Source organism: Hypomesus nipponensis, chromosome 19, assembly GCF_054491055.1.
Source record: "Hypomesus nipponensis isolate SF chromosome 19, ASM5449105v1, whole genome shotgun sequence".
Lineage (NCBI taxonomy): Eukaryota > Metazoa > Chordata > Actinopteri > Osmeriformes > Osmeridae > Hypomesus > Hypomesus nipponensis.
The window spans coordinates 5,639,494-5,666,050 of NC_140379.1; the positions used below are offsets into that span (position 1 = coordinate 5,639,494).

Genomic DNA, 26,557 nt, shown 5'->3' on the forward strand with positions numbered 1-26,557 from the left:
GTATACTGCCACCTGTTGGGGTGAATCGTGAATTTGATGATTTTGTGATAAGTAGATCATGATTATGATCATAATAAAACACAGGACAAAGAATTGTGTCAAAAATACTGTGTGTATAGTGTTCTGCTGGGTCATGTTACTGCACGTGCATGCCGGTGTCGTGCCAAGGCACTTATCCCCACCAGGATTTGCATCCCCTGGCCGTGGGAGCGCGGGTGCACTCAGAGAAGTGGAGTTTAACTGCGGCACTTCAAATTCACCTCTTAAATGGAACAAATAGCGACGTAGAAGACTCAACAGGGTTTCCATAGTAACAAGGGACTCATTTATCTACGTTCATTTGTGGAGATGTCTGCTCTTTTCTAGCAAATGTTACGGAGGGGACCAGGGGATACATATTATATCAGGCCGTCTTTTCACCTGATATAATGTATACCCCCTCCCTTAAAATGCAAAGGGTCTGTCCTGCCATTATGTGTGCTATTTTCTGTGTACTTTTGGTCACAATGAACAACCTGAGATAATATGGAGATGTCTGCTCTTTTCTAGCAAAAGTTGACCGGATATAATGTGTACCCCCTAACATGCAGGGTCTTTGATTCCGAGGGGTTCGCGCGTGCTGCTTCCCGCGAAGGCGTGTCTCATGAAAGCCGTACGTGTATCTGAACGCACAACACCTGCAACAAGTCACAGCATAACAGGGGAGGTGGGGGAGGAGCAAAGTGAGCTTGAGCAAAGAGAGAGGAGCGGGGTGTTTGCACAACCACTATTCATTGTGCTGAATGTAAAGCTAAATTGAAACTTAAGTATCGATCTCATCACTTGAGTATCGATCAATACTGATACCAACGTTGGTATCGATACTATTAAGATCGATCCGCCCAGCCCTAGAATCTGAAACACTCGTCTTGCTGAGACTGGAGACAAATATTTGTTTGCGAAAGAGAAGAAATTGACAGGCCAGTGTGGCATTATAATACAGTTATGAACCGAATTGTGAGACATATTTGGAAGGTGGCTTCTATAAGTGCAAGCAATTTATTTTGATGTATTATTAGGTCAGATGGGTGAGCGGTTAAGGAATCGGGCTATTAATCAGAAGGTTGCCGATTCGATTGCTGGCCATGCAAAATTACGTATTTATTTATCTTATATTGTGCGTTTTTAGATATCGCCATAAAACCCAGATAATTTTAAGGGCATGTTGTGGATTCCAAAACGCTTTCAGTATGTTATCGCGTTCTATAGTCTCGCGATGTTGGACCAACCCCACCAGCAGCACAATAGTTTGTAGGTTGTACTCGGACGTGCGGAAAAGCAGATATTGGCACGACCAGGAGAGAGTGAGCGGCCCTTGGGGTGAGCTTATCTGGAGTTCGAGAAGCATCAACTACATAAAAATGACCAGTGGGTATCAACATATTAACTAACCGTAAGGCGTCTTATGTTCATACCATGACAATGATGTAAGCCTATACATAACCAAAGTTATGTAGTTAGTTATATTTTTTGTGGCCTCTGCAATGCATAGACATAGCGATGAATGCTGTGGTGCTGCTAGCTAACGTCCCGAGTTTGAGGACGCCTGTTTTTACAGTGCAACTAGGCTTGCTTTACACCCAGTCATATGCGTGTCCGTGACATGTGGTTATCAAATACTGTACATTCTATAAATAAAATAGCTAGATATTTGTTGCCAAAAAATGTAAGGTAGATAGGCTAGCCTAGTATGGACAGACAGTGGCCTAACGGTAACGCCTTAGCCTAACTAACTACCCAACTAGTCAAGCTAGCCTACCGTTTATAGTGGCTAGTAGTAGTTATGCTAAAGCTATCAATAAGCGGGTAGGCCGAACTCTTCTAATTTCGAGTTATAGGCTAATGCCATGTTGGCATGTGCTAGATTCAGAACGTTGTATATTTAGGTTGCTAGTCGCACTCTAACCTGTATTACTAGCATGAGCTAGGTAGTTATCTTGGTAGCCAGCTAATTTAGTAAACAGAAGCCCACCTTGCCACGTCGGCTATGGCTAACTATATCCCAGGTTGCTTTAGCCATCACAGGCTGTAGCTCTGATAGGATAAACTATGTATGTTCAGATACTAGCTAAGTACATTCGTTTTATTTGCAGGAGGAAATCAACGTGATCTTGCCCGCTTAAAGAATGCCAAGAAGCAAGGGGACCAAAATAAGGGGAAGAGGAGCGATGATGGTTTGTCTGCTGCAGCCCGTAAGCAGAGGTAGTGTCATCTTGACAATTCGTGCTCATTTGAGTTTGCATGTACACACAAACTACAATAGCGTAGTCGTTAGTGTAGTTAAGCAGTCACTTTAGCATCTGGGATAGTTTATTATTCCAACTCACCTGAATGTGATTTCTTGTAGGGATGCAGAGATAATGCAACAGAAGCAGAAAAAAGCAAATGACAAGGGAAGTGACAAGTCTAAATAACTTCGGAAAAGGAGTCCAGTTCGTAAAGGACGTCCCTCGCTTCGCTTACTTCTGAGTTTTGAGAATGGAGTGATCATACTGTCTAGGCTCTGGAAAATAGAATCCTACAAACCTATATTCTTTCCTATGGCAAATTACGTTGCGTGTTGAATCTTGGATTTGTTTAAAATGTTCATGTGAAAAAAAAAAAAAGTGAAATAAAGTTTGAAATTGTTTGCCCACTTTAAAACGTGTTTCATTAAAAAGTGTCAATTGTGTAGCAGAATAAAGCTAAATAACAATTGTGTATTTTTGTATCAATCATGACCCACTGACCCCAAATAAAGTGTCGTTTTAGTTCACATTTTCTGGAGTTCATTTTCAGAGAAATGCATTCAATAACTCATTGGTCTGACTTCTTGGCACTTGTTCTTCATGGGACTCATGACAGTTATGGCATCTTACACAACGACTAATAGGAGTATGATAATAGGAGTGTGTTGGTAGTCAGTTGGGTTTAATGAAAGATAACATTTCTAACGATGCCATTGTAAGTAATCCATTTTAACACAGACAATAATTAACTCAAGTTTTGTCGTACACATCCTAATAGGAACTACACAGTCATTGCATTCGCACATGGATTACCTTGGTAATTATCTTGGTGCTACTGACCTTGAACTCTGAAAATAAAATCCCTGTGCTCCATTCTACCAGATTTATTCACATCGCACATCATGAATCAAAGCCAAATATAGAGTATCTAAATAAAACGTCTGAATACACATGTTGAACAGGAGAGAAAAATTAAAAGATATGATGAAAAGCCTCTTGCCTATTTGAAATATTTCAGACACTGCACTCTTGCACAGGTAAGGAACATCAATCATTCCAGGTGTGACAATTAGTGACCTCCACTGCATCTAACAGGATCTCAGTGCAAATTTCATCACTCATTTGTAGTCCATTTTATCTCGGAGTCTACATCAAATGGTTTCAGAATATAAAGGGATCAGAGAGAGTAATTACAAATTTTCTAGGGAATGAATGGTAAAATACATCAGTTGACATCCAAACAATAATCTATTTTCTTAAACCATAGTCACCCTTAACCCAAATGAGAATATTGTTTTGTGTTTTGACATATAGGCCCAGTTTCCCAGACATAGATTAAGACTAGTCCTAGATTAAAAACTTCAATGGAGATCTTCATTAAAATGTTCTCTTACCTTAGAACTAGCCTTAATCCATGTTTGGGAAACTGGTTCCTCATATGCAATACATTTTTGAAATTGTATTAATCCACATTGATAACCTGTCCTAAATACGGATATGGATGGTAGTTCCCCATTTAAAGCGATAGGCAACCTCCTTCTTGCAGAATAAATATGATTTGAAGCTGTTGGGGTATGTCTTCTGTAGCCAAGATTGAATGGTCACTGTGTTCGTTTCAAGCCAATGCATGTTCACTTTGATTGTTTCCAAAGATTGCTTGACAAAGGACATATAACACAGTTTTTTCTTTGTCACAAAGAAGTCGTAAACCTATGATAGGACAGAGACAAAAACATTTAATTCTTCCTCTTCAGACTCAACATTTGGACTGTTTGAATGACTTGTTTGTGAGAAAGATCTGTTACAATTACCTCATCATATTTCTCAGTAGAATTAAAATGGGATGTAGTAGATTTTACAATACCAGACAAATAAGGTGACCCCAACGGATACCTATGGCAATAAAGAAGTTTTAACTTTGTTAAGGAGGAACCTGATGTCAATAGCATGCTCAGCTCCACCATTCATCAACATAAGTACTATATATACAAACATAAATGCTTTATGCAACTCAATTATGCAATGGCACCTACTTCAACAAGATCTGTTCCCAGTGTTTCTGCAGGAATTTCCACACCATCTCATTGGTTGTGGGTCGGAATGCCAGCTGTTCCACAATGAGGGAGAAGTCCTGAGTCTTGATCACATGGTGCTGGAGAGACGCATTCAGCAACCTGAATGCAAACTCAGTTGTTTAGGCTAATCCCCGCAACCAACCAAACAGTTTGTGTTGTCGGACATAAAGCCAGCCAGGCTGCAGACATAAACGCCTAAAGAATGCCCTTTGACATATTAGGTAGAGGATACACATCTTACGCTCATCGGAATCCCTAAGACCATCCCATCATGTATTATTGGGGAAAACCCTAGGGTTCAGATGGTACAGTATCTAGGTAAACCTATCAAAATGAGGTGCTTATTTTTGTGTGTTTTACCCACTGTTCTGAAATAAGGTGAAGACAGGATAAACTTGCCATTGTATCTTCCTCTGACTGGTGGTGTGACAGAGAGCTTCTAGCATGATGGCCTTTTCTTTACATGATGTATTCTGCTGGTACTTTTTCAGAAGGAACTTCCACTCGATATGACCTCCTTTCCTGACACCCACCTGGAATATCAGCCCCCGCAATGTAGCAGGCAGTCTGCATCAGAGTGACACAAAAAACAAGCACTGAAGTTAGCAACATGTCATGAAGCCTACTGGCCACCAGGTGGCAGAATGCACTAAAATGGAATAATCAGCAATAATTTTGCAGCATTTTGCTGGAGATTATGTGGGTAAGGGCTCAGCTGAGGGAGTTGTGAAATGGGCGAGATAGATTGTTTTGCATAGCCTATATATATAGTATAGTTCCTCTCACAGGTGGTCTCCATTTTTGGCCATCCAGAAGTGGAAGAGGCGCAGGGCATTTTGCTCTGTTTCTGGGGAGCGTCCCAATCGGGCTGCCAGTTCCAGAAGCTTGACTCTCCTGCTCTGGAAAGGCAAAGACCCGGCATCCTCCCAACGCTGGGCGTTCGCCAGCCTTCCCAGCATGCTCCACAGATGCTCCTACACACAGGTACAAAAAAGGGTTGAAGAGTGACGCCAGATGCTGGAGGATATTATAAAGGAACTAATCATCTTAAATCGACCCCTGTGGTGATTTGACAGATGTAATATGGAGATACAATAGCTATGTCCTCTGGTAGGCTAAGAAGAACATCAGTCAAATTCTTGAGTTTCAGTTGTTTTTTGTCTAAACGTTGCCTTGGGGTGTGTTTGTCATTGTGCAGTATTGATTCAATTGTGATGGAAGTGGCATTTCTCACCTTGAGAAGATGAGTAATGCAAGGTTGTTTGTTGAAGGAGAATTTGCCTATCATGTTGGTCATGTGATTGATAAAGACAGTTATGGGCAATAATTCATTTTCTGTCTTCATGAACAGAGTGTATTTGAATGCTTCACAGTAGTGCAAGGATCCTTGTCTGAGGGCGAAATGGGTTCATCTTTATTATGAAAGGCAACAGTACACAGAATCAAATGGCTTTTTATAGCAACAAACTGCAGCGTAACTACATATATATAAACTGTATGCAGTTGACATATACCCAAACTAATGAGAACATTCTATACAGAGCTATGCCATCATCCTGGCCCCATGTAGTGCAGAATGACTAAACGCTGTACCTGGCCAGATGAAAGGTGTCATCGATCAGTCCGGCCCTGTCAGCAGAGCTGAGGCCAGCCTGTCCCCCCTCCAGCTGTGTGACCAGGCCTCGCAGTGTGTGACTGTCATAGAAGACCCTGTAGAAGCCACTGGAGTTCACATTGGCTTTGATCCATGTCACTTCCTCTGGAAGATCAATGATCTCTGAGCAAAAGAAATAGGGGCATGAGGAGGTCTGCGGGGATATCAGAGTTGCTGCTTCAGGCTTATGTAGATTTGGGTGTTCTAGCCCAGTTCCTTTGCTAACTGCCATCAATACTAAGTGTAGTGTGTTAAGGCCTGGACTGACCACATTCATACACTCTTTGGCCGCTTTAATTCACCCTGGAAGTAAAGTTTCTTTTTTTCAATTTCGTCATCAACGAACCATTGTCATGAAATATGCACTGCAGTCATTAAAACAAAATGTAAGCTGACTGTAATTGATTTCATTTTGAAACACACAAAAGCACTTTCACAGCACAGTGATTTGTTAATAATGAATACCAAATTACCTTCTTTGCTTGTCATCAAATGAATGGTGACAGTGGATGAGCTACTGGTATAGAAAGTAAATGGGATCTGCCACAAGGAGCTAACATCAACAGAAAAAAATACATTAGAATTCAGTTCTAGCAAGCCTAGCCAGCCAGATAGAGGGACAGAAAGAGAGCGAGAGAGAAGAGAGAATAAAAAGCATGAGACAACTGTAGAGAGAGAGACAGATGGACAGATAGACGACAGGAGGGCTTTGTTTTAATTACTCTGTGTCATTCTGAGGCAAGATGGTGAAAAGATCCTGTCGCAAGTGGATGTGCGTCCCCTGAATGCTCACTGACACAACAGGATATCCTCTCTGGGTTATCCATGTGTCCATCAGGGCTTTCACATCAGTGAACATGTGATTCTGCTGGGCTGTCTGGGTAGGAAATAGGGGAATTATTCCGCTGGCAGCTTCATCTCAGTAGGAATCAGATATAAGTAGACAGACAGGCAGACAGAGACAAATGGACAGACGGACAGAACCTCTGACATTGCTGTCCACAGGTCGTCTGGTTGTGCATTATTGTAGAGATGGGTCCTCAAATAGCTTTGAATTCCACTAAGGAACACATGGTCTGACAGATACATGTGGAGCATTCCAAGAACACTTGCGCCCTGTGACAAAATGTAAAGGTTACAATTACAACAGTTACATCGACAGAAGCTGCAATATGCAAGAAAACACTTCTTTTGAGAATTTCAAGTTGCTATGCACGTGTCTGTTAATGTATGTTTGTTTATGTGCCTGTGTGTGACCTTGGAATAGGAGACTGCGTCAAACATCTCTCTGATCTGAGTGGAGCCGCTGACGGGTAGTGACACAGAGTGAGTGGTCAGGAGAGAGTCTCTCTCCAGGGCTTTGTACATGTTCATCAAGAGATACTGGTCCTCCTGCAACACAACAACACACCATATCACTAAGGCCTGGAATTTTTCCACGGTAACCCCCATGGGTTCTGATACACTGCATTCAATAACTATTGACCTTGTAGGCTTTTCCTGTGTAACTTTTTCAGTAAAAGTTGTGTAAAAAAAGAAAATGTATGCTAGTCACTCACCATACCCCAGTGAGGTTCTAGGTGTTTTATGGCTACATACTCCAAGTAGCTGGCAAAGCCTTCATTCAGCCACACGTCATCCCACCACTGCATGGTCACCAGATTCCCAAACCACTATAATTATGTTTGGGATATATACTGTAAAGTATACACTGCCCGGGGATTTCACATGTAGAATGATGAATCCAAACGCATTAGATAGAGGATGACAAACAGTAGTGTATGACAGTATTATCCAAGGTTGCTGTGTGAGTCTTACCTGGTGAGCCAGTTCGTGAGCGGTGACGAGACTGACCCAGGACCGTCCCCTCAGGCTGTCCCGGTGTTCCTGGTACAGCAGGGATGTCTCCCTGAACGTCACCAGACCCCAGTTCTCCATGGCTCCTGCCTCAAAATCAGGGATTGCCACAAGATCTGGACACACGGTCCTTGGTCATTGGTGAGGGGTCAAATAGTAGGCCAGATATTTTTTTATATCATGTAATCCGTACCTATTTTTGGTAAGGGGTATGAGATCTTGAAGTACTCCTCATAAAACTCTAGGATATCCACAGCTACTTTGAGAGCATGGTGAGTTTGGTTTATCTGATGGTCTGCCGCAAAGACTGAAACCTGTCACAAACCCCCAAAAGATTTCTATTCCATCTCGTAAACAAATCGAAAGGCAATGATGCACAATTTCTGTGTTATAATACGAGTACTTCATGACAAAAGAGCAAACCTTGACCCCTTTCTTGGTCTGTGCTGTGTTCTGGGCAAAGTCACAGACGACAAAAGCCACCAGGTAGCTGCTCATCCTCACACTAGCCTGGTAGTGGTCCTCCTCCAGACCATCTTGCAGTGCTTTGGTGTATAACTAGAAAAAGAGAGATATCTTAAAATATGCATTAGAACATATGATTCTCAAAACTGGTAAAAAAAAGGGTAAAAAAAAAATCAGTTTCTACAATACAATTATCACAACTCAGAAAACAACACAATCAAGAACAAAGTAAACTAATATAATTTGGGCCCTAATTTATTCACCTTTGGCATGTTAGAGAGGGATATTTGTCCAGCCTTCCTTACCACCACCAGAGAAAACAGGGCTTTCATTCCAGGCTCATCAAAACAAGGGAAAGCCTCTCGGGCATAACTAGGCTCAAAGTTGGTCGCCATGATAGTTCTGGTCAAGAAAAACCAATACACTCATCAATAGAACCTCTAGCACTCCTCGAAACCTGAGTTTTTAAGACACATTATTTTTCCTACCTGAGGTCTCCATCTGGTGTCATGTAAGTGGCTTTGTAGAGACCTGAGTAACTCCTGGAGAAGTTCCCAGAATAGGAGATGGAGAGCTGGAACTGATGTCCTGCGTTGAGAGGAACGTCTGAGATCAAAGCCAGCTGCTCATTGGCTTCTGACTCCAACACACGCAGGGACACCTGGTTCTTCACTGACCTCTCCTGTCTTCCATTAGCTTCATGGAGAAGAATCTGTTTCTGTATCTCCACTGGCTGCGCTTGTCTGTAAGTGGCAGCAGGCTGGGTGAGGTCTCTGAGAACAACTTCCTTGATGGCCAGACCCTTGCTGTTCAGCACAATAAGTCCGGTGTCGTTCAACACCGTGACCAGGATGTGAACCTGACCAGTGAAGGTGTTGGCGGTGAGGTCAGGGTGGATACAGATGAAATACTGGTCGGGTTGAATGACGATGGGAAGCCTGTGGTTCCTCCATGGAAAAATGTCCTCTGAATTTTCTGTATTTATCTCATTGGATGGTCTCTCCAGCTCAGCCCAAACAGCAGCCAGACACCAGAGAAGCCACACAGCAGACACCATGGCATCAAAACAAGTCTAAACTATGAAAGACATACAGAAGGTCACACCGCACAAACAGTGAGAACAAGGAGGGAATTTGGGATGATGGCACCAAATTGAATAGCATCTCGATGAACACTTACCAAGGAGGAGTGCTCTGTCAGTATGCGTGCTGACTGTCAGAGAACAATGCTAAAGTGAGAGTCAAAGCTAATCTTTCTGTCCACTCTGATAAGAGTCAGTTTTGCACAGCCATGATACTATAAGCTTCGTTCACAGTTCTCCCAAAGGTTTTGCCATGTAAAAATGGAATAGTACTCCTCATTGTTGATACTACTGCATTTTTTGGTCCATATGTATGTCACAACCAATGTAAATCAAATTATAACAATCACAAATAATGTATCCAACTGTAGTTTTGTTCACTTTCAGTTTTATGCAAATGTATCTTTTGCAACTCAAATTTCTGTTTCCACCCAAGCCTTTTAGAATGGGAATAAGTTGCTGAGCCTATGCAAATGACACGATAAAGTATTTAAAAGGAATGACCCAGCACAATATAATCCAAAATAATACAACCCAAAGACTATATTCAAAAACATTTATTTATCTTAAAAAATTAAAATAAAGTGCTTTGTATGTACAATATAATAAAAACAACTGTCACAATAATAATGTATAATACAAGTAATACAGTTCACAACAGTTTTGTACACAACAGGTCTATTAAAAAAACATTTTCATGCAGGCCATAGACGACCATGTTAAGTCAATATTTCAGTCAACTAAGCATATGGTGTACATTATTGTCATACTGTAACTGGGAGGCTAACTGGAGTGTTTCATGAACTGTTGTATGGACAGGAATAGAATGGTGATCGTATGTAATAAACCTTGGCGACCCAACAAAATGTCCATTTTTTTCTACAGTTACCTTATTAAAGTACAGTACACTGTACCCAATAGTAGAGTAAAAATAATGAAGCAACCTATTATCCTGCTTTTAAAGAAAATAGAGTTCTGCATTGTTCTTAGAGATGGTAAGACCTGAACATGTGATTCACTTGGATAACAGCTACATTCACCATGACAGCTGCCCAAAATATCAGGCAAAACAATGTGTCTTTGTGAATATCCTTTACCTTAATCTTCAGCTTGTGTCAAGTAAATAAAAAATTGTCATAAGCTCCGCGCAAATATTTACCTTCTGGCTTAATCAATCTGTAAGTACAAATATCAAGTAACGGTATAACATCTCTCCATGTGATATTCACAGGTAGACAACTGTTACACATAGATACATTTTCAGCATGTCTACAGTAGCCTGAAAATACATTTGACACAATCTAAGTAAAAAAACAAAAAGCAGAGCAGCTCCTAGCCCTGACTGTTAGGTGGAATATATAATAGCACAAGCTTGGGTGGAATGATGTCCTTGGTAAGGCTCCATTCAGATGTCAATCTGTGTAGTGTAGTTTGTTAGTTACGCTCCTGGTGGGCTACAATCAAACATGTTAGCTACTACAATGTACCGTTGGTGAGGTCACCACCTAGTAGCATTACATTGGACAGTATGTGGCATGTGGCTAAAGGCAGGACTCGATGGTGTCTGAAGGCATTTCAAAATGTGTCTAGGCTTTGATCGCTAACTGACGACATACTAGTGTGCAGTAGTTTGTGCCAGAAGAAGGTACACAGAAGTAGGCAGTAAGCAAAAGAACATTTCAGCAGTGGGCAATCTCACGTACATTACTATCTCTACCACAACACATCTTGCACCAGGTCCCTTTACACACAATATAAGTACAGGTATATACATTAAACCACTGTGACCATTGTTACGCAGTATGCTCCTTGTGCAATTACTTTGTCAAAATGTAGCAGACACATAGCTTTTTAAAAGTTCCTTGATGTTATACAAAGCAAAATATTGTTTGCATTTTGGAATACATTAATTCATCGATACATAACATTGGGGATACATTCCACAATACTGTATGTGCCATTCTCTCCTTATGGCTGGTTATAATTACCATGAGTTTGCTACATCTTTGGAAATTAGTCATCACAATTAACAATTGCAAAAATGGTCCCTGTTCTATAGTTCAATATAGTTGTACAAGTGGATGACATATCTGGATCAGTATAACCCCACAACTTTCAGTAGTGTCTCACACAAGACTGCTCCTCGGTTAAGCATAAAATAACTGAAATGTGCAAACGACTTGAAAGTGTTCAATCCCCATTCCCTTGTGCTTTAATGTTTCACATGGTCTGACTGATTGTGGTCATGGAGTGAGTGCCAAGACTTGTAGGAATGTGTATGGTACCTGGTGTGAATACAGCTCTGCTCTACACTGGGCCTTTAGTTCACAGTGCAGGACAAAGAGACAGTTGTCAAGCCTTTTTATGAACTGGTTCAGTAACATGTACTGTTCTTTAACAGTGATCAAAGCTGACAGAAGGCAGTTCACAGAGCAGTTGCGAGAAAATGACACGAGTCATGGCACACTGAAAAATCAAAGACATTCTTGGCACAGTGTGCAATGATTTTGGTTCTGCCTTGAGGATTGAGGACAGGGTGGTGTCCATGTCTTACTTGCGTCCGGAAACGTCCTCTGGTGCAACAGGACCTGTGTTACTCTAATAGATCTCCCAGTCCCTAGATAGAATTTGTATTCACATCTGTGAAAGTCTGTCCCAGTTAAGGCGAGTCCATCCATTTTCACAAGACCTTGCTGCCTTTCCAGTTCAATACTGAGAAAAGTGTCTAATTGTGGTGGAGTGGACACAAAGTCAGAGACCCTGCTTCCAAGTCTGACCACACATCTGGCTCCATGGCAACTGAGTGTTTGTCTCTGAGCAGCTCCAAGGTTTTAAGAGGTAAGTTCAGCTCTGATTTTCTCAGGAAAATGTCCTGCTGTCAGTCAGTCTCCATGTGCCTTGTTGAACAGTGGCTCCCATAATGCTTGTGCAGCCCCGAGAGGGTAGGCAGGAGCCATATGTAATCACAACCCACCTTACTTGGCTCCATGTCAATTTCACGAACAGAAGCTTGCTGGACCACTGTCATGTTCCTCCCAGGCATTGTTTATCCCATGATGGTGGCGTGTCTTACTCACATGCACGTGCACTCACATGCACGTGTAGAATGAGTGTTGCATTTGTTCTTTTCTGTCATTTCTGACTTGTGTGATGAAGGATAATGCAGAATGCTTACTTGTAGCTTATTTGACTAATAGTAAGACTGTGACGGTTCACATCTGCAGCACATTCACATATGATAAGTGGGTACGAAAATAACTCTGCAAATGAAGACGGTTGTATTATGGCCATTCTTTGCAGTCGTTGTGGTTTGGTGATCTCAGCAGAAGGGCAGGCTTGCTACTATCTTCACGACATGGGGACTCACACACCCACATGCAAATAGACACCAACTCTGGAGCAGCAATGCTTTAACCCCAAAAAACTCCAACGTGTAGCACATAAAAAAAGGATGACAGAAAACAAAAGAGATGGCCTTCTGTACTGTGATGGGAGCTGGATGGCTGAGCCTATATCCCACTGAGATACAGTCCATCAGCATTTCTGCCAGCCACTTTGGCCTCTCTCATACTATCGAATCCTTGATGTCTGAGCCCAGTCGTACTCGGGGTCGGGGGCAGGTGGGGGAGATCTCTACGTGGCTCTCCTTCAGGTTCAGCAGCCGTCTCTCAGACTCGGAGAAGCTCTTGCTGTTGTCTGGCGACGACTCGTGGGTGGGCGTGCTGCAGATGTAGTTGTCATTGAGCGTCTGGTAGCCCTTGTGGTCGGAGGTGGACACGGGGATGGTGTTGCCATTGAGGGGTAAACTCTCCGCAGGCTTCCCCACAATCCTAGCCTTCTTCTGCTGCATGTTGGGACACTCCCCCTGCTTCAGCATGGATTTCATGCGGTCACGGTTCCTGTAGACCACGAACAGGGAGAAAACCACCAAGGAGAATGCTAGCAGGGCACACACCACAATCAGCTCGTTCCAGTAGGTCTTTGCGTTGATCTGAGCCGAACGTGATTCGCCAGGCAGGATGATGGATTCCTCGCGATCGATGTGGGGGGTCCGCGAATGGCCAATCAAGGTGGTGCTCTCCTGCCTGGGCTCCGCCTTTACGCAGTAGTTGGCTAACAGCTGCCTGAAGCCCTCCTCCTGCGACCAGCACTCGTAGGTCTCGTCTTTGTCAGCCTGTGCCACCACTACCAAGCTTCCCTCAGGAGTGGCGTACAAGAACTGGCTGGCACTCTGGCTGTACTGCCATCTCCTCTCTGCCAGGTTGGAGCGGAGCTTGCATGGCAGGACCCTGAAAGTGTTGGCTGGGATGATAATAACCTGGCATTGGGAACCGCCTATAAAAAGAGAACATGTTGTTATACAGACCATTAAAGATTCCTTCCATGAGGGCTACTTTTATTGTGGCGGTAAATGCTTCTCATTGTTGTTGTCACCTGATTCCGGATTTGTTATTCACACCTCTACATTTGTTGTGTGACAATGTTTAAATAGGTCACTCATGGACAGTATGACAAACACCTAGTAATGCACAGTATTGCGTCTAACATACTAATGTTTTTAGTATGGGCCTCAATTGACAACTGTGTGTGTACATGTTGGGGACTGTGGCAGGGGAAGATGACAGGCCTGTTGAGTGACAGCCCTGTCATTAGGTGCTGTCACACATGCATGGGGACACTCACGGGAGGGGGCCGGTCTAGCAAAACGGGTGCTGGCCGCTGTCTTGTTACAAATGGCTGACGTGTCAGCGTCCTCCACGTCCTGCTGCCAATGACTGGAAGAAAAAAAACAATACAAACATGGGTTTACTGCCTTTAATGATAGGAACCCTCTTTACAAGCACCCATAAGCACCACCTGGAAACCTTTAATTGTGACACGAATTGAACGAGTTTTGGTTGACAGAGATAACAGACAAGAGTATGGTGTCTGTGTTTATATGTGTTTTCTGCATTTACATGTGTTTGTATGTACAACTAAACCCACCTATCAGGAGGAGCCATCCGGACATCCTGGCAGACACGGCCAGTCCAGGCGCAGTACGGGTCTCTGGACAGAACACACTCTCCACAGCTCTGATAGTTTGAACAGTTGGCCACTGGTACCTCCACCAGCCCAGAATAGGAGGACACAAACAACAGACCCTGCAAGAGAAAGGGAAGGTCAACTCTGACCTTGGATTCTGTCAAACAATATCGACCTATAAATATATAATATAGCTTTTTTTCCATTTCATACTGCTTTCATACAATCATTTGTATTTTATCTGAGGACTATATTGAACTGTATTCTGCTTTCTCAAAGAATTACATAATCCTAGGTTCATTGCTGTTTATTTTGGACTGAGAACAGCCTTATGTAACTGATAACATGCCGTGAGGAGTATACCTATACCTTTGCTGGCTCTGAGAGCAAGATCTAACTGCAACACGAACAGCAGTGGATGGCAAGAGCTTTATGGTTCATCAACAGTTTGGTAAATATAAAAAGAGCCAAAGATTTAGCTATAGCGTACCCTCTGGGAGTCTAGTTCAATGTGTTGGACCGGCTGAGGCTGTGGAAATAGGGTCATCTCCTCGATGATGTGCATCTTGTCGTTGGCATTGATAGCCTTGTGAAGCTTGCCATCGTCTAGGGAATGCAGAGCACAAAAGGGATATCAAGAGAGTTGTTCAAACCAAACCCCTGGGATCACAAGTAAATATGAGGACAGAACTTCAATTCAGGACGGTTCAGTTTAGAGCCGTTCTTCACTGTTCAGATACACCTGCCGCACCTGTGCCGATGAACAGCACATCATAGGCCCTCTCCATGCCCTGGATCTTGTGCACGGCGATCTGGGTGTAGCGCACGCTGCGTTTCAATAGCAGGGGCGCGCTGCGGATCACGCTGTCCATTAGGAAGTGGTCCTTGACAAAGTTTAGAACCTTATCGGGCATGTGCAAAGATGACTGGATGCTCATTTCCCGGGCACTGTTTGTCACACACTGTGGGGGAGAGGAACAAGCCATGAGACAAACAACATATGAATATCTATGGGAGCAAATCAGTGACATCATGTTTTGAATTTTAAAAAGGCACTGAATACTTAATATTGATTTTCTTTTTGTTGAATTTCACCATTCCAATTTCAGCAGCCTGAATTTTGTTTTATAGTTAGATTTTTTTTATTTGTATAGAATTTTTGGGATCTGAACTTTACTGTTCAAACAACCTGAATTTCCAAACCTTGAATTTTTTGATCAGATTCTTTTTTACATTTTAAAGAAGTGAATTCAAAACCAACAAATTCAGAGGTGTTGAAATTTAAATAAAAAGTATTCAAAGCCTTTTAAAATTCAAAACATTGTCACTGATTTGGTTCCAGAAATATCTTGATCAACACATAACCCATGAAACCAAACTGTCACCATCTCAGCCTATATTTTGGTGACTGACTGATTTCAAGAAACTTGACTGAGCTGAGATCCATCATTCGGCAAATGGTAATAATCAGTGCTGACTGGTCAAACGACTCCATCATCATTACAATACGTTATGAATCGAGCAGTGTTATAGTACCTTCATGTACTTCAACAAACCTGCCCCAGGGTATACTGGCCCTTCCCATGTATATATATATATATATATATATATATATATATATATATATATATATATATATATATATATATATATATATTATCAGGTTTGATTGAATTTGTTTCCATGCCCAGCATAAGTCCTAGAGGCCTGGGGACTCACCGCTCCAGGGCGGGGTTCAGGGACAGGGTGGTTGTAGGTGTACCACTGCTGAGTCTCCCTGTTGACCTCACGATATCGCCCGCTGAAGGAACGTTCCACCTGGGCCATGGTAAAAGCACAAACTGCCGAGCTGCCCGACGCACCTTTATACCTGCAATCAACAACCTGATTACACTTTTCCACTTGTCATTGGGCCTACATGTGAACACATAACTTTATTATCTACCGGATAGGTGAAATACACTGAGAACAACTGAGTTCAGTTTCAGGCCTATTTAATTACATCTATTTTCTTTCCAGCAAGCTATTCCTCCTTTTATCTTTTACAGTCAAATGACTCTGTCAATTATATCACCCAGGTAGTGTAGTAATTTCCATAGGCAAATTGAAACAGCCACTCATTTTAGTGTGTAACAGCGTCCGAGTGAATAGTGGAAACATTACCATGTAAGAACCCACCCAGTTGCTTACTGCATTAATCACCAAGAGATGTGTATGGCCCGGTTGAGTACAGTGTTGAAACTTATTATGGCTGTTCTAACTTCTGAGGCCCAGAGTGAGAGGAGGGTGGCGACTTCCAGAGACTGGGCGGGCAGAATACAAATGTGAACTGACATCTAACTGTTGGTTATAGAGAGAGCCGCGGGCAGGTGGGAATTGTGTGTGAGGGTCTAGTCTTACGTGTTTCTGAGAATGTTTTAGAGGAAAACCAATACAGACCCTACACACGAAATGCCCATAGAGTGCGATGCAGTGCTGCAGGCAAATTAAACCAGAACCTGTGCAGGGCCATAGCTAGGCATTGCGAGGCAAGACGTCATTCTAGATACATTTGTCCCTATTTAGTTGCTGGAGTCAAGAGAGATTATAGTGCTGATCATGAAATTAGATTCATAGGACGGTGCCTTTCCAATTAGTGTTCAGTAGAGCATGTCCTCTTTTTCAGCTTTCTTACCATTGGGAGGTGAAGACCCCATAGAACACCGTGTTCTCCCAGCCCTCCCCATTGGGCTTGAGAACAAACATATCCTGGATGATGTTGAAGGGAAAGCCATCGTCTGGGAGGGAACACAGGAGCTGGGCCTTCAGGAAAGTAGTCCACTTCTTCTGTAGGACCCTTTCACCTCCCTTATCCCCCTATGTACAAACAAACAAATTACCCATAAATATTAGGGAAGCAAACACGCTAGACATTTTTAAAAGACAGCTTAAAATGTATATTTTTACCAAAGCATTCAACTAATTTGATCTCAGAAGGGTTTAACTAATTTTATTAGTTATATTATTGTTTGCTATTTTAATTATTACTTTTATCATTTGTATTATTGTTTTTATTGATTTTATGTAAAGCACCTTGAACTGCAATTCTTGTATGAAATGTGCTATATAAATAAAGTCTTATTATTATTATTAATATTATTATTATGTACAAAGGGCATGGAAGTCTGTTAATACTATTATGGTGCATAAAATGATTTATCAGCTGCAGCTCCTTCTCTGGTCTATAGAGGGAATGTTGGGGTGTTGAGTTGGTTTGAATCGTGTAAAATGTCCTGAACTCTTAATGAGAATACAATATGTACCCAGAGACCAGACAGATATCATGTTCTGGGGAAGGTTCATGTATAGAAGTGAATTTGAGCCTGGTATGTGTTGTGTATTTATGCAGAATTAGATGAATATTTGTACAGTAAATAATCAGCCTTGTACTCTTTGAAACAGACACTGCCATATATATATATATATATATATATATATATATATATATATATATATATATATATATATATATATATATATATATATATATATAAATACATATATATATATAAATACATTGAATGTGATTGGCTGAGAACGTAAGTCACTTGAGTTCATGAGGCATCTAAAGACGATAGATATTGAGGGGTCAAATAACACCAACAACAGAACATTGAACTATTGCCCAGTAGCTAAAGTGTGAGGGAGATTGTTTAGTCATCTGTCACTCCCCTCAACTGTAAAACATTACAAAACTCTGTTATCAGAGCTCTTAGGTAACACCAAAAAGGAGTGGCAAAGTACTTAGCTACACCCTAACATGAGGCCCTCCTCAGAAGAATCGGCCTGTACTACACCAAAAACATGCACAACAAGTGGAGGAGGACAAAAACAACAGGCCTCACCCCAAGACTGTTTGCAGTTCTGCAGACTACTACAGTATGCAGCCATGGCGTCAACAGCCAGAAACCTGAGGAGTGAATAAACCTACAGCACATCATAAACTGTAAAGTAAAAACTCTTAATCCTCCTCTTCCTCCTACGTCTGCCATTTAATAGAAAACAACCATCTCCTTGAATGTCGAGGTGAAACCACATGGGACTAATGCTTGGATTCGGAGGCAATTACGAGGCTGCGGTAGCCTGCCGGAGATAATGAGCAGAGTACATTCCTGCTCTCTCAGCTGTCCCCTGGCATTGTTGTTCTCCAGTACAGCAGCAGCAGCGCTTTCACTAGGGGCCAACCCCGCCCCCCGTCCCCCCCGCCCCCCATCCCATCCTCCAAACCACGCTAGGCCGTAACCCTTACTCTCTATCCATCTCTTTCTATAGAAAGAGACCAATAGGTACTCTGTACTTAAATGTCATGTCTTTGATTTGAACTCTCCTGAGACAAAAGTGAGCTGGCCTGAGGTAAATGGATAGAAAAGAGAGACAGTTTTGCTGTATGTTGATAAGGAGCTGGCCCCCTTGCTCTCCACTGCTCCTCATTGTGCACACCTGAATAAACAATGGAGGAAGGGAGTGGAAGGGAGGACAGGGAAGGCAAGCAGGCAGAAAAGCAGGGAGGGAAAGAGGGAGGGTGGGAGAAACTAAAGGAGGGAGAGCAGGAGAAAACCAACAACTCTATAGCAGAGGTGCAGACACGGAAATATGAAGTGTATGTTTCTGCCACAGCCTACAGACCTATGTTAGCACCGAGCCAGCTGGGATGGGGCCATCCTAACCGTCCCTCAGTCCTGAGTTCAGCCCCGCCCTCCCCCCTCCCCCCCCCCCTCCCCCACTGAGGGAGTAGGCCACTAGAGTGGGTTGTATCCTGTTTCTGTCAACACTACCTAACCGGTTAGAAAAAAGACCGCAAACAAACTTGCTACTGAACATGTCAAGATATTAGCATGTGGACTGTGGCTTCTCATTCAATTTTTTCACATCCAGCAACCATCTCTAACTACACAATACACTGATGCAAGAAACAAAGAATGCTGTGATTAACTTCAGCTGTGTACAGGTTTATTCTTTATAGATATGCCTTCAACAAAAAAAACGTACAATACCCAGGGTCTTATTCAGTTAAATATACAAGCAGGGTGAGAATTGTGAAATAAGCTGCCCCCATTCATCCACATAGCATTTACAGTATATAAATGACTTCTCAGATATGCAATCCTTCTGTGACACCAAAACCACCTTCCAATGCAATAAACAAATATTTAGCGGGCTCCAATTTTCCATCTTATTGTACAGTGGATCTGCAGTGCAGTTCAGAGGTATTTCTGCCAATTACATCCATATTTAGAACCCCCAAGGCTTGCAATTGGCTGAGAGGTGTCAGAGCACTGAATGCCAAGCCGGAAAGTAGGAGGGATATCATTAAGCTGTCACTTAAGATTACACACTGTCCCCCCCGATTATTCACATTACTGCTTCTATGAACAAACGGTTGCCGTCAATAAAGGATGCTGAGACTTTAGAGGCCTATTGGAGGTCTTGTGGATGGCAAGCGGCTCCCGATGACAGGTGAAAAGGGATACTGCCTTGGTGTCGATTGTTCTGGGTCACCAGCTAGATGAAACCGCTTATGAAAAGAGCTAAATGGGGCCAAATACTGTATGATTGAATTGATTTACTCTGAATTCTGAGACATTACAGCAGCACAGCTTGCCTGTAACAAATAGAGCCTATAGGAGATTAAAAACATTTCAAGTTGCTGTGGAGCGCTCTTGAATACTAATGATGGTTGCAGTGTGTGAGCAAGGGGGAGAGAAGAGAGCTGGGGGATTGGACTAGGGCTGACACGAGGAGAAATATGGAGGGAGGGAGAGAAGGAGAGATGACAAGGCAAAGGAGAAAGGAAGTGGAGGTGGATTTCAGAACGAGAAACCCGAATCTACAGTGTGAAATTGTCGTTGGATCAACTCCCACCTAGATATGCGAACAAATAGTCAAACAAGACACAAAGTGCGTACACAGACAGCTACATATTTCCACTTCTAACACTCGTACACGCACACCGTACCATTCCATGTTTACAGCCTACATGCCTTACATGTGCTTTCACATTGACACTCCCTTCTCTGGTTTAGGTAGGATTGTACTGGGATTAGAAGGAGAAGGAAGGGCTACCGTGCGTGTCTTGGTTTGACCAGGCGCTTACGTACGCTGCCCCACGCCCTCCCTGGGTGTCTTACCTTACACACGCGAGCGATCCGTGACACAATGGTGTTGTCAAAGAAATCAAACTCCTTTCCAGCCTCGCTGAAGAAAAAGTAAATCTTGTCATCGTCGCCCACAGGGTTTCCGGCCGGCTGGCTTTCCTGGAGGTAAGCCGAGCCCACAAAGGCTGGATCTGGAAAAAAAAAGTATTTCAGTCAAAAGACAACGTTTAAGACAAACAAAAACTAAGCACGTCAATCATGTCCCTTTATGGTCCACTGTGTGAGGGGACAATACAGTCTAATCCTCTGCTTTTGGTCACAACAAAGGGTTAGGTTTGGAAACCTCAAACTGGCTTGAGACGGTTTCATTCCGGACAAGTCAACAAGGAGGCAACGAGGATATGGCATCCTCTGTATAATTGTACTCAGATGCTAGTGGGCACTCTGCATGAATTATCCTGAGATCAAAAGACAAGAGAGGTCTTAATTGTGAATAAAGTGCAGCTTGCTGTGGACTCAAATGTTGCAGGCATCTTGTTTTGATGTGCATACGCTGTGACTGATAGTACCCGCAATTTAAGGAGCTTGTCTTTGCGCTCCGCTCTACACGCATTAGAAAATGGTCTCGCTAATGATCGCTACTTTTAGAGCCCTATCTTCTTTCCTGGATAGACTGGAGATGTGCAGGGAAGCACATCGGCCGTCTTTGATGACAAACATCTTTACCTTGGAGCCAGTTCAAAGAGTTTTCTGTTTTCAGAGCAGTGCCAGGACCTAGGCTCTTGTAAATCACTGGTTCGTTTCCCTGGAAATTGCTGACCGTGCCCGCGTACAACTCTCCATCTGAAACACGACACAGGAAGAAAATCAACAAGGGGGGGAAGTCCCTTGTTTTCAAGCCAACAGATCTATATTTAGTTATTTGTCTCGCGGGTATGTGAGTGCTTTATGCCCCGTGTGGTGCTCACCGACTATTATGGCGGTGGATTTATACTCGGGGTTGAAGGGGCATCTGCTGCGTCCATCCTCCATCACCACCTCCCCCGTATCATCCCGCTCCAGAGAGAACGTAGAAGTGTTCTACACACAAGCAGACAGCCACAACATATGCATTGACATGTATTCATTTAGCAGACGCTTTTATCCAAAGCAACTTCCAAGAGAGAGCTTTACAAAAGAGATAATTGTTCATAACAACAAGATAGCCCCCAAAAACATTGTGGGTAGCCAAAACATGAAGCATACATTGTGAAAAAACTCATAAGTGCCAATAGGAATAACCATAAGAGCATGCAGTTAAACAAGTTACAATTAAACAACATGAACCTCAAAAGTGCAAGAGTGTACCTGTATAAAATCAACAAACAATAATATAATTCACAGAAGTGAAATCAGTTACAACTAATCAACTAACCAATATGTGTTAGCCATAACAAAAGACTAAAGACAATCAAATTAAATGTACATCTATTATTATTATTTAATTAACTTCCCAATCAATGTCTGGCAGTCTTCTGTTTTGTTCCCATTTAGTGACATTTAACTAAGTAAACAATTTCCTTCGCCAGGATCATGCTTAAACCCCATAAATCTGACTGTCTACTAACAAGCCTGCTCTGAACTAAGTGCTGTCTCAAATCCTCTGGATCGTGTCAACATTCTGATGTTGAGGCCAAGCAGTTCAGACAATCTCGCTTGAAGGATGCCTCTGGAATCCTGGTTCAGGACCTTAAGTCCTGCCAGAGACTATTCATTCTGCACAGATCCCATATGATTTCTTCACTATGACGTCCAAGTTAGTCCCCCACTTAGTTCCCGGGATTCAAACCGAGTCTCTACAAGTTGATTTCCTCCTGTCAGGAAACGAATGTCCCTGCCCAGTGGCTGAGGAGGCTCCCCTCCCTATGTACTTGATCGAGACACAAACAACACCACTTTCTGGCTTCTCTGCTTCCCAATCACATTAGTACGACACAAACCTTTCACCCCTTGTTGACTTATTTCTGTTAAAGTGCTTCAACAGCATTTGGCCACACTCACAGCAAGAGCTCCGATACAGTCATGCCAGATAATACAAAAACGAAAAGAAATGTGATTCCCAACACCCCCTAACAAAGATGTGGCATTTTAACTTACTGAAGTTGAGGGAAAGAAAATCATGGCTTTCACTAGCCCCTTTTCAATCAGAGATCCCCCTCCAATGCCATTAAGAATACCCTTCCTTAAGGCGGCGTTGTTTGTTTACACTGAACTAAACAAAGGCGGCATAATCCTGTCCCATGTGTGATTTTAGATTGCATGCCAGCCTTCTGGAATCAGAGGTGTCAGTGTGTGTAGTCCCGTCATGCCAGCTCTCACTTTACATAGACATCGATTCAGCTTTGTGAAACCCTCAGCTGCCAGCTTAATGCCAGTAAAACAAAGACCCCACATTCTGGTTTTGTACCTTTTATACAAAACTGCAAAGTGGCGTAAAGGTGCCACATTCATGACTCAAATAGGTAGTGTAACAGGGGCTACTGATTACTGTTTGAGGATAATCAAGATACCGTAGTAATCAGCAAGGAGGAGGATGCTCTACTTACTATGTATGCACAGACAGGGCTGAAGGCGTATGTGCCACACACATAAAGATGCGTGCTGTTCAGGCGCAGCAAAATCTTGATGTAATTGAAGCAATCAGTCTGGATCAGAAACAAGAAAAAGAGCATCAGTCTGGACTGTATAGGGGAGAAAAACACGGAATAGAATGTCTTTGAATGTTTTATTTTTATCCAGCGATGAAGTGCATTTATTTATATAGTGCCGTGAGTTTTTGTCTTCCTGTACAATTTAATGAATATATAAAAACGATATGGCCCACATTTCTACCTGAGACAGACACAACTCCCACAGAGAAACACGTGTCAAGTTATTGTAATTAACTTTCAAATCCAGGCACTTGGCCACTAAGCTTATGATGGACCGTCCCAGAACATATTGTTCAAGGCGAAACCATCTGGTGGGAGGATGGGAGGACAGCAGAACAGACAGAAAACAGCAACATGTTGCAACCAAAAACCTACACTTCCCACATGAGCCATCGCTGAGCATGCACAAATGAGTGTGTTTCTACTTGTTGAAACAGTGGTTTTCTTCTGCTGTCAGGACAACCATGCGCACGTGACTACAAGATATAGGAGAATATTACCTGCAGATTTTTCCCCTTGAAGCTGCACTCTTCTCTCTTTCCTGTAGGCGTGTCCCATATCAGCTGCAAAGAAACATTCAACCTAAGTGAGACATAGGAACTTGGCAAACCCTGTCATTGCTCTCATTTAAGTTGTGCCAACTGGGACTATGAGCTGTGAGGATTTGACTGTTACAGAAGGTTCCCTGAAGTGCACCACAATAGAACATGAAGTACTACCATGTGATGAGTAATTTACCGTAACCAAGTAAGAGTAAGAGGTAAGAGTTGTGCCGAGGCATCCCCACTTCTGAATTTCCACACAAACACACACAGACTCTTACACTCTTCTGCAGCTTGGTCTTGCTGATGTCGGAAAGGCTGAGGGCGAACAGGGCCTCCCTGGCTCCTACATACAACGTGTCGTCTTCCTGGCTGAGCAGGAGGGAAGTGTAATTGAAGACGCCGTCTTCAGAGAACCTCTTTGCTGACCTTTCTTTTGCATCTGCACACAAAAGGGAAAATGATTGGACAGAGTCCTCGTCAACAGGGGCCGAAAAGAACATCAACTAACAGGGTCACACTTTACACACATGCACATACACACACACACACACGGATGCAAATGTTTGTACACATGCAGGTGCCAACTGTCATTACAGCAGTAGGTGCAATAGCAGATACTGTACGGATCTTGGAAAAACGGCAACGCAAACTCCCATCTAACAGGGGGCAGTCATCTTGCTGGCACGGAGCATGTGTAAGCCAACAAGGCGAGTGAAGTACTTCCTGTCTTGACGTTCTTTTGGAATGCTGGCAGTACGGTCAATGTCCCCTCTGATGGAAGAGAGAGCACTAAATCTCTGTCTGACACCCTTTTAAAATGGTTCTCTGTGGGAAGACTATAAGTCAAACAAGTTACTTTTTCCCATGTCACTCTGCCCTGCAGAATTTTTTGATAAAACACTGAGAAATATTAATCTGCAGTAGATCACTTTTGCTCTTTCTGGTTTGCTTTCTCCTACTGCTTCGGAACATGGAGCTTTGGCCTCAAAATAAATACTGCTTCCATGTAGCTGCTAAAGTGACCCTGACTACGTTTTCTAGTACTTCCAATAGGACATTGATGAAACTTGCTTTTCAAGATCAGGTAAAATTGGAAAACCGATGGATTTGAAATTCAATTCAAAGACCTAAGGAAGACAACAAAGAGATAGCGCCCCAAAACATGGGCCACCGCGAGACCTTAAGTTCCAGCACAGATGTAGGCCCTCTGAAAAAACATTTGCAGAGTTGAGGAGCCCCGCCCTGGTTAGAGGAGATGTTATCACTCTGCCTCTATCAACAGAACTACAAGAGTATCCTCACAGCTCTGTAACTGAGAAGCCTACATACACCCGAGAAAGAAGACAAAAGCTGGATAGAAGCTCATGTTTGTGTGTCCAGTACTTGCATGCATCATACCCTTTGCATTCTTTGCATCTCTGGAAATGTTTATCTAAAGTCTACTCCAAACACATTCAAAAGCCTTTACACGCTACACAAACTAAACGACTTGGGTCATGGACTGTATTTGCTTGTCCAAGTAGATTCTTGGCTCATATCTGAGGTCATAAACACCAATATTTGCTGCTATAAATCTGTTAACAAGCTTTCCCCCACATAACAACCACCAAATTGAATAGAGATTTTTAGACTTCTGAGAAAGAAAAAAAAAAGACACCAGCATGAAGTGTATCTGCACCACTCCAGGTGGTGCATTGGCCTCTTACACAAATGGACCTAATAAACTGTAATAAACGTTTACAATCGAGGACTTAAACTCTTCAGCATGCTTGCAAACAAACAGATTGAAATCTTGAGGCAGTTTGGCATTGGAAGTCTTTGGAGATCTTGTTCAGCCCAGCTGTGCAAGCCACATCTTGTCGAAAAATCTAATATAAGCTCCTCAGATCGTCACCTCCTCTCTGTTTTGTAACCATTGTGACATCTGGAGCCAATGAGAAAGAGGCCAGCCATTAACATCGGAGAGGGTGAGGAGGAAAGACAGGATATGGAATTAAAAGACTTCCTATTTTCATACTGAGACATCCCCAAAAAATAAAAAGATCTCCCAGGGAAGTAAAGGGTCGTCTCAGTGGGTTTACGTCAAGGTAAATCTGTTCTGTTTAAATTCCCTTAGCCTTTATGATTGTGAGAAACAAAGCTTAATTCAAGTCATAAAAAGCCATATTCGGTCCCGGTGGAAGCTGTAGACAGCAGACAAAAGGGTGCCCCATCTTTGCATGACAGGGGAGACATATCATAGACCCGACTGCCATTACTCCCAAGGGTTAGACCCATTCATTCTGAGCATGGGCAGTCCAAGCACAGCATATTAAAACTCCTTGACATGAATCACAGTGACATCCCGCAAGACAAACAAAAGAATAACAAGACGAACAGAGTGAACTTGAAGGCAATAAAACTTTTACTTTTTACTCGGGGAGCAGACCTGGGGCAATTCTTCAGGGGGGGGGGGGGCATCAGAAGAAAATCATTGTGTGAGGAGAACAGTAATTTTCTGACTGCAGTCCAGAGAGTTTGTTGATATGGTATGACCTAGCATAATGCCTTTATTCTGGCAGCAGCAAAAGCAGTTCAAAACTGTTGTTTTCGAATTGCAAGCCTGGTCTACAGTCAGACTTTAACTTCTGAATGTTCAAACCTTCTTTGACACAGGGTTTCATTTGAGCACTTGTGTGTTCAGACACGCCTCTTGCTGAATGCAAGGTGCCCATCGAGAGCTCCAGCAATTATAGGCCATGCTGGCCAATTCACACTCAGGCTC

The 26,557-nt window shown here is 42.7% G+C and overlaps 3 protein-coding genes across 3 annotated transcripts in view; 1 reads left to right on the forward strand and 2 right to left on the reverse strand.

Annotated features, from left to right (window-relative positions):
* Window positions 1–1,258: 1,258 nt before the first annotated feature.
* Window positions 1,259–2,794, forward strand: serf2b (small EDRK-rich factor 2b). The gene is made up of 3 exons (XM_084682083.1): window positions 1,259–1,407; window positions 2,133–2,241; window positions 2,387–2,794. The coding sequence occupies exons 1-3, from the start codon at window positions 1,401–1,403 to the stop codon at window positions 2,451–2,453; spliced, it is 183 nt and encodes a 60-aa protein (XP_084538209.1). The 5' UTR covers window positions 1,259–1,400; the 3' UTR covers window positions 2,454–2,794.
* A 3,128-nt stretch (window positions 2,795–5,922) lies between these two features.
* Window positions 5,923–9,375, reverse strand: LOC146246675 (endoplasmic reticulum aminopeptidase 1-like). Its single transcript, XM_084682813.1, has 10 exons — window positions 8,807–9,375; window positions 8,582–8,720; window positions 8,277–8,411; window positions 8,047–8,167; window positions 7,815–7,969; window positions 7,556–7,669; window positions 7,254–7,388; window positions 6,719–6,873; window positions 6,470–6,549; window positions 5,923–6,119 (listed from the first exon to the last, which is right to left on the reverse strand). The coding sequence occupies exons 1-10, from the start codon at window positions 9,373–9,375 to the stop codon at window positions 5,923–5,925; spliced, it is 1,800 nt and encodes a 599-aa protein (XP_084538939.1).
* Window positions 9,376–9,941: 566 nt separating this feature from the next.
* The window catches only part of sema4bb (sema domain, immunoglobulin domain (Ig), transmembrane domain (TM) and short cytoplasmic domain, (semaphorin) 4Bb), a 32,476-nt gene continuing 15,860 nt past the window's right edge, over window positions 9,942–26,557 (reverse strand). The window contains exons 3-15 of the mRNA XM_084682927.1: window positions 24,072–24,232; window positions 23,749–23,811; window positions 23,144–23,242; window positions 21,527–21,638; window positions 21,285–21,401; window positions 20,592–20,749; window positions 17,099–17,280; window positions 16,144–16,294; window positions 15,176–15,386; window positions 14,915–15,030; window positions 14,386–14,543; window positions 14,083–14,174; window positions 9,942–13,734 (exon numbers count right to left, since the gene is read on the reverse strand). Coding sequence (XP_084539053.1) covers window positions 12,965–13,734; window positions 14,083–14,174; window positions 14,386–14,543; window positions 14,915–15,030; window positions 15,176–15,386; window positions 16,144–16,294; window positions 17,099–17,280; window positions 20,592–20,749; window positions 21,285–21,401; window positions 21,527–21,638; window positions 23,144–23,242; window positions 23,749–23,811; window positions 24,072–24,232 — 2,390 coding nt within the window. The 3' untranslated portion in view covers window positions 9,942–12,964. The remainder of the gene's footprint in view (window positions 13,735–14,082; window positions 14,175–14,385; window positions 14,544–14,914; window positions 15,031–15,175; window positions 15,387–16,143; window positions 16,295–17,098; window positions 17,281–20,591; window positions 20,750–21,284; window positions 21,402–21,526; window positions 21,639–23,143; window positions 23,243–23,748; window positions 23,812–24,071; window positions 24,233–26,557) is intronic.

Excerpts from the sequence above, each read along its gene's own strand:
- LOC146246675 (XM_084682813.1), bottom strand. The coding sequence starts at position 9,375 with ATGGTGTCTGCTGTGTGGCTTCTCTGGTGTCTGGCTGCTGTTTGGGCT. Across the intron at positions 7,970-8,046 it reads ATACCCCTTACCAAAAATAG|ATCTTGTGGCAATCCCTGAT; the intron begins GTACGGATTACA and ends CCGTGTGTCCAG. Across the intron at positions 7,670-7,814 it reads CTCACGAACTGGCTCACCAG|TGGTTTGGGAATCTGGTGAC; the intron begins GTAAGACTCACA and ends ACATAATTATAG.
- serf2b (XM_084682083.1), top strand. Across the intron at positions 2,242-2,386 it reads GCTGCAGCCCGTAAGCAGAG|GGATGCAGAGATAATGCAAC; the intron begins GTAGTGTCATCT and ends GATTTCTTGTAG.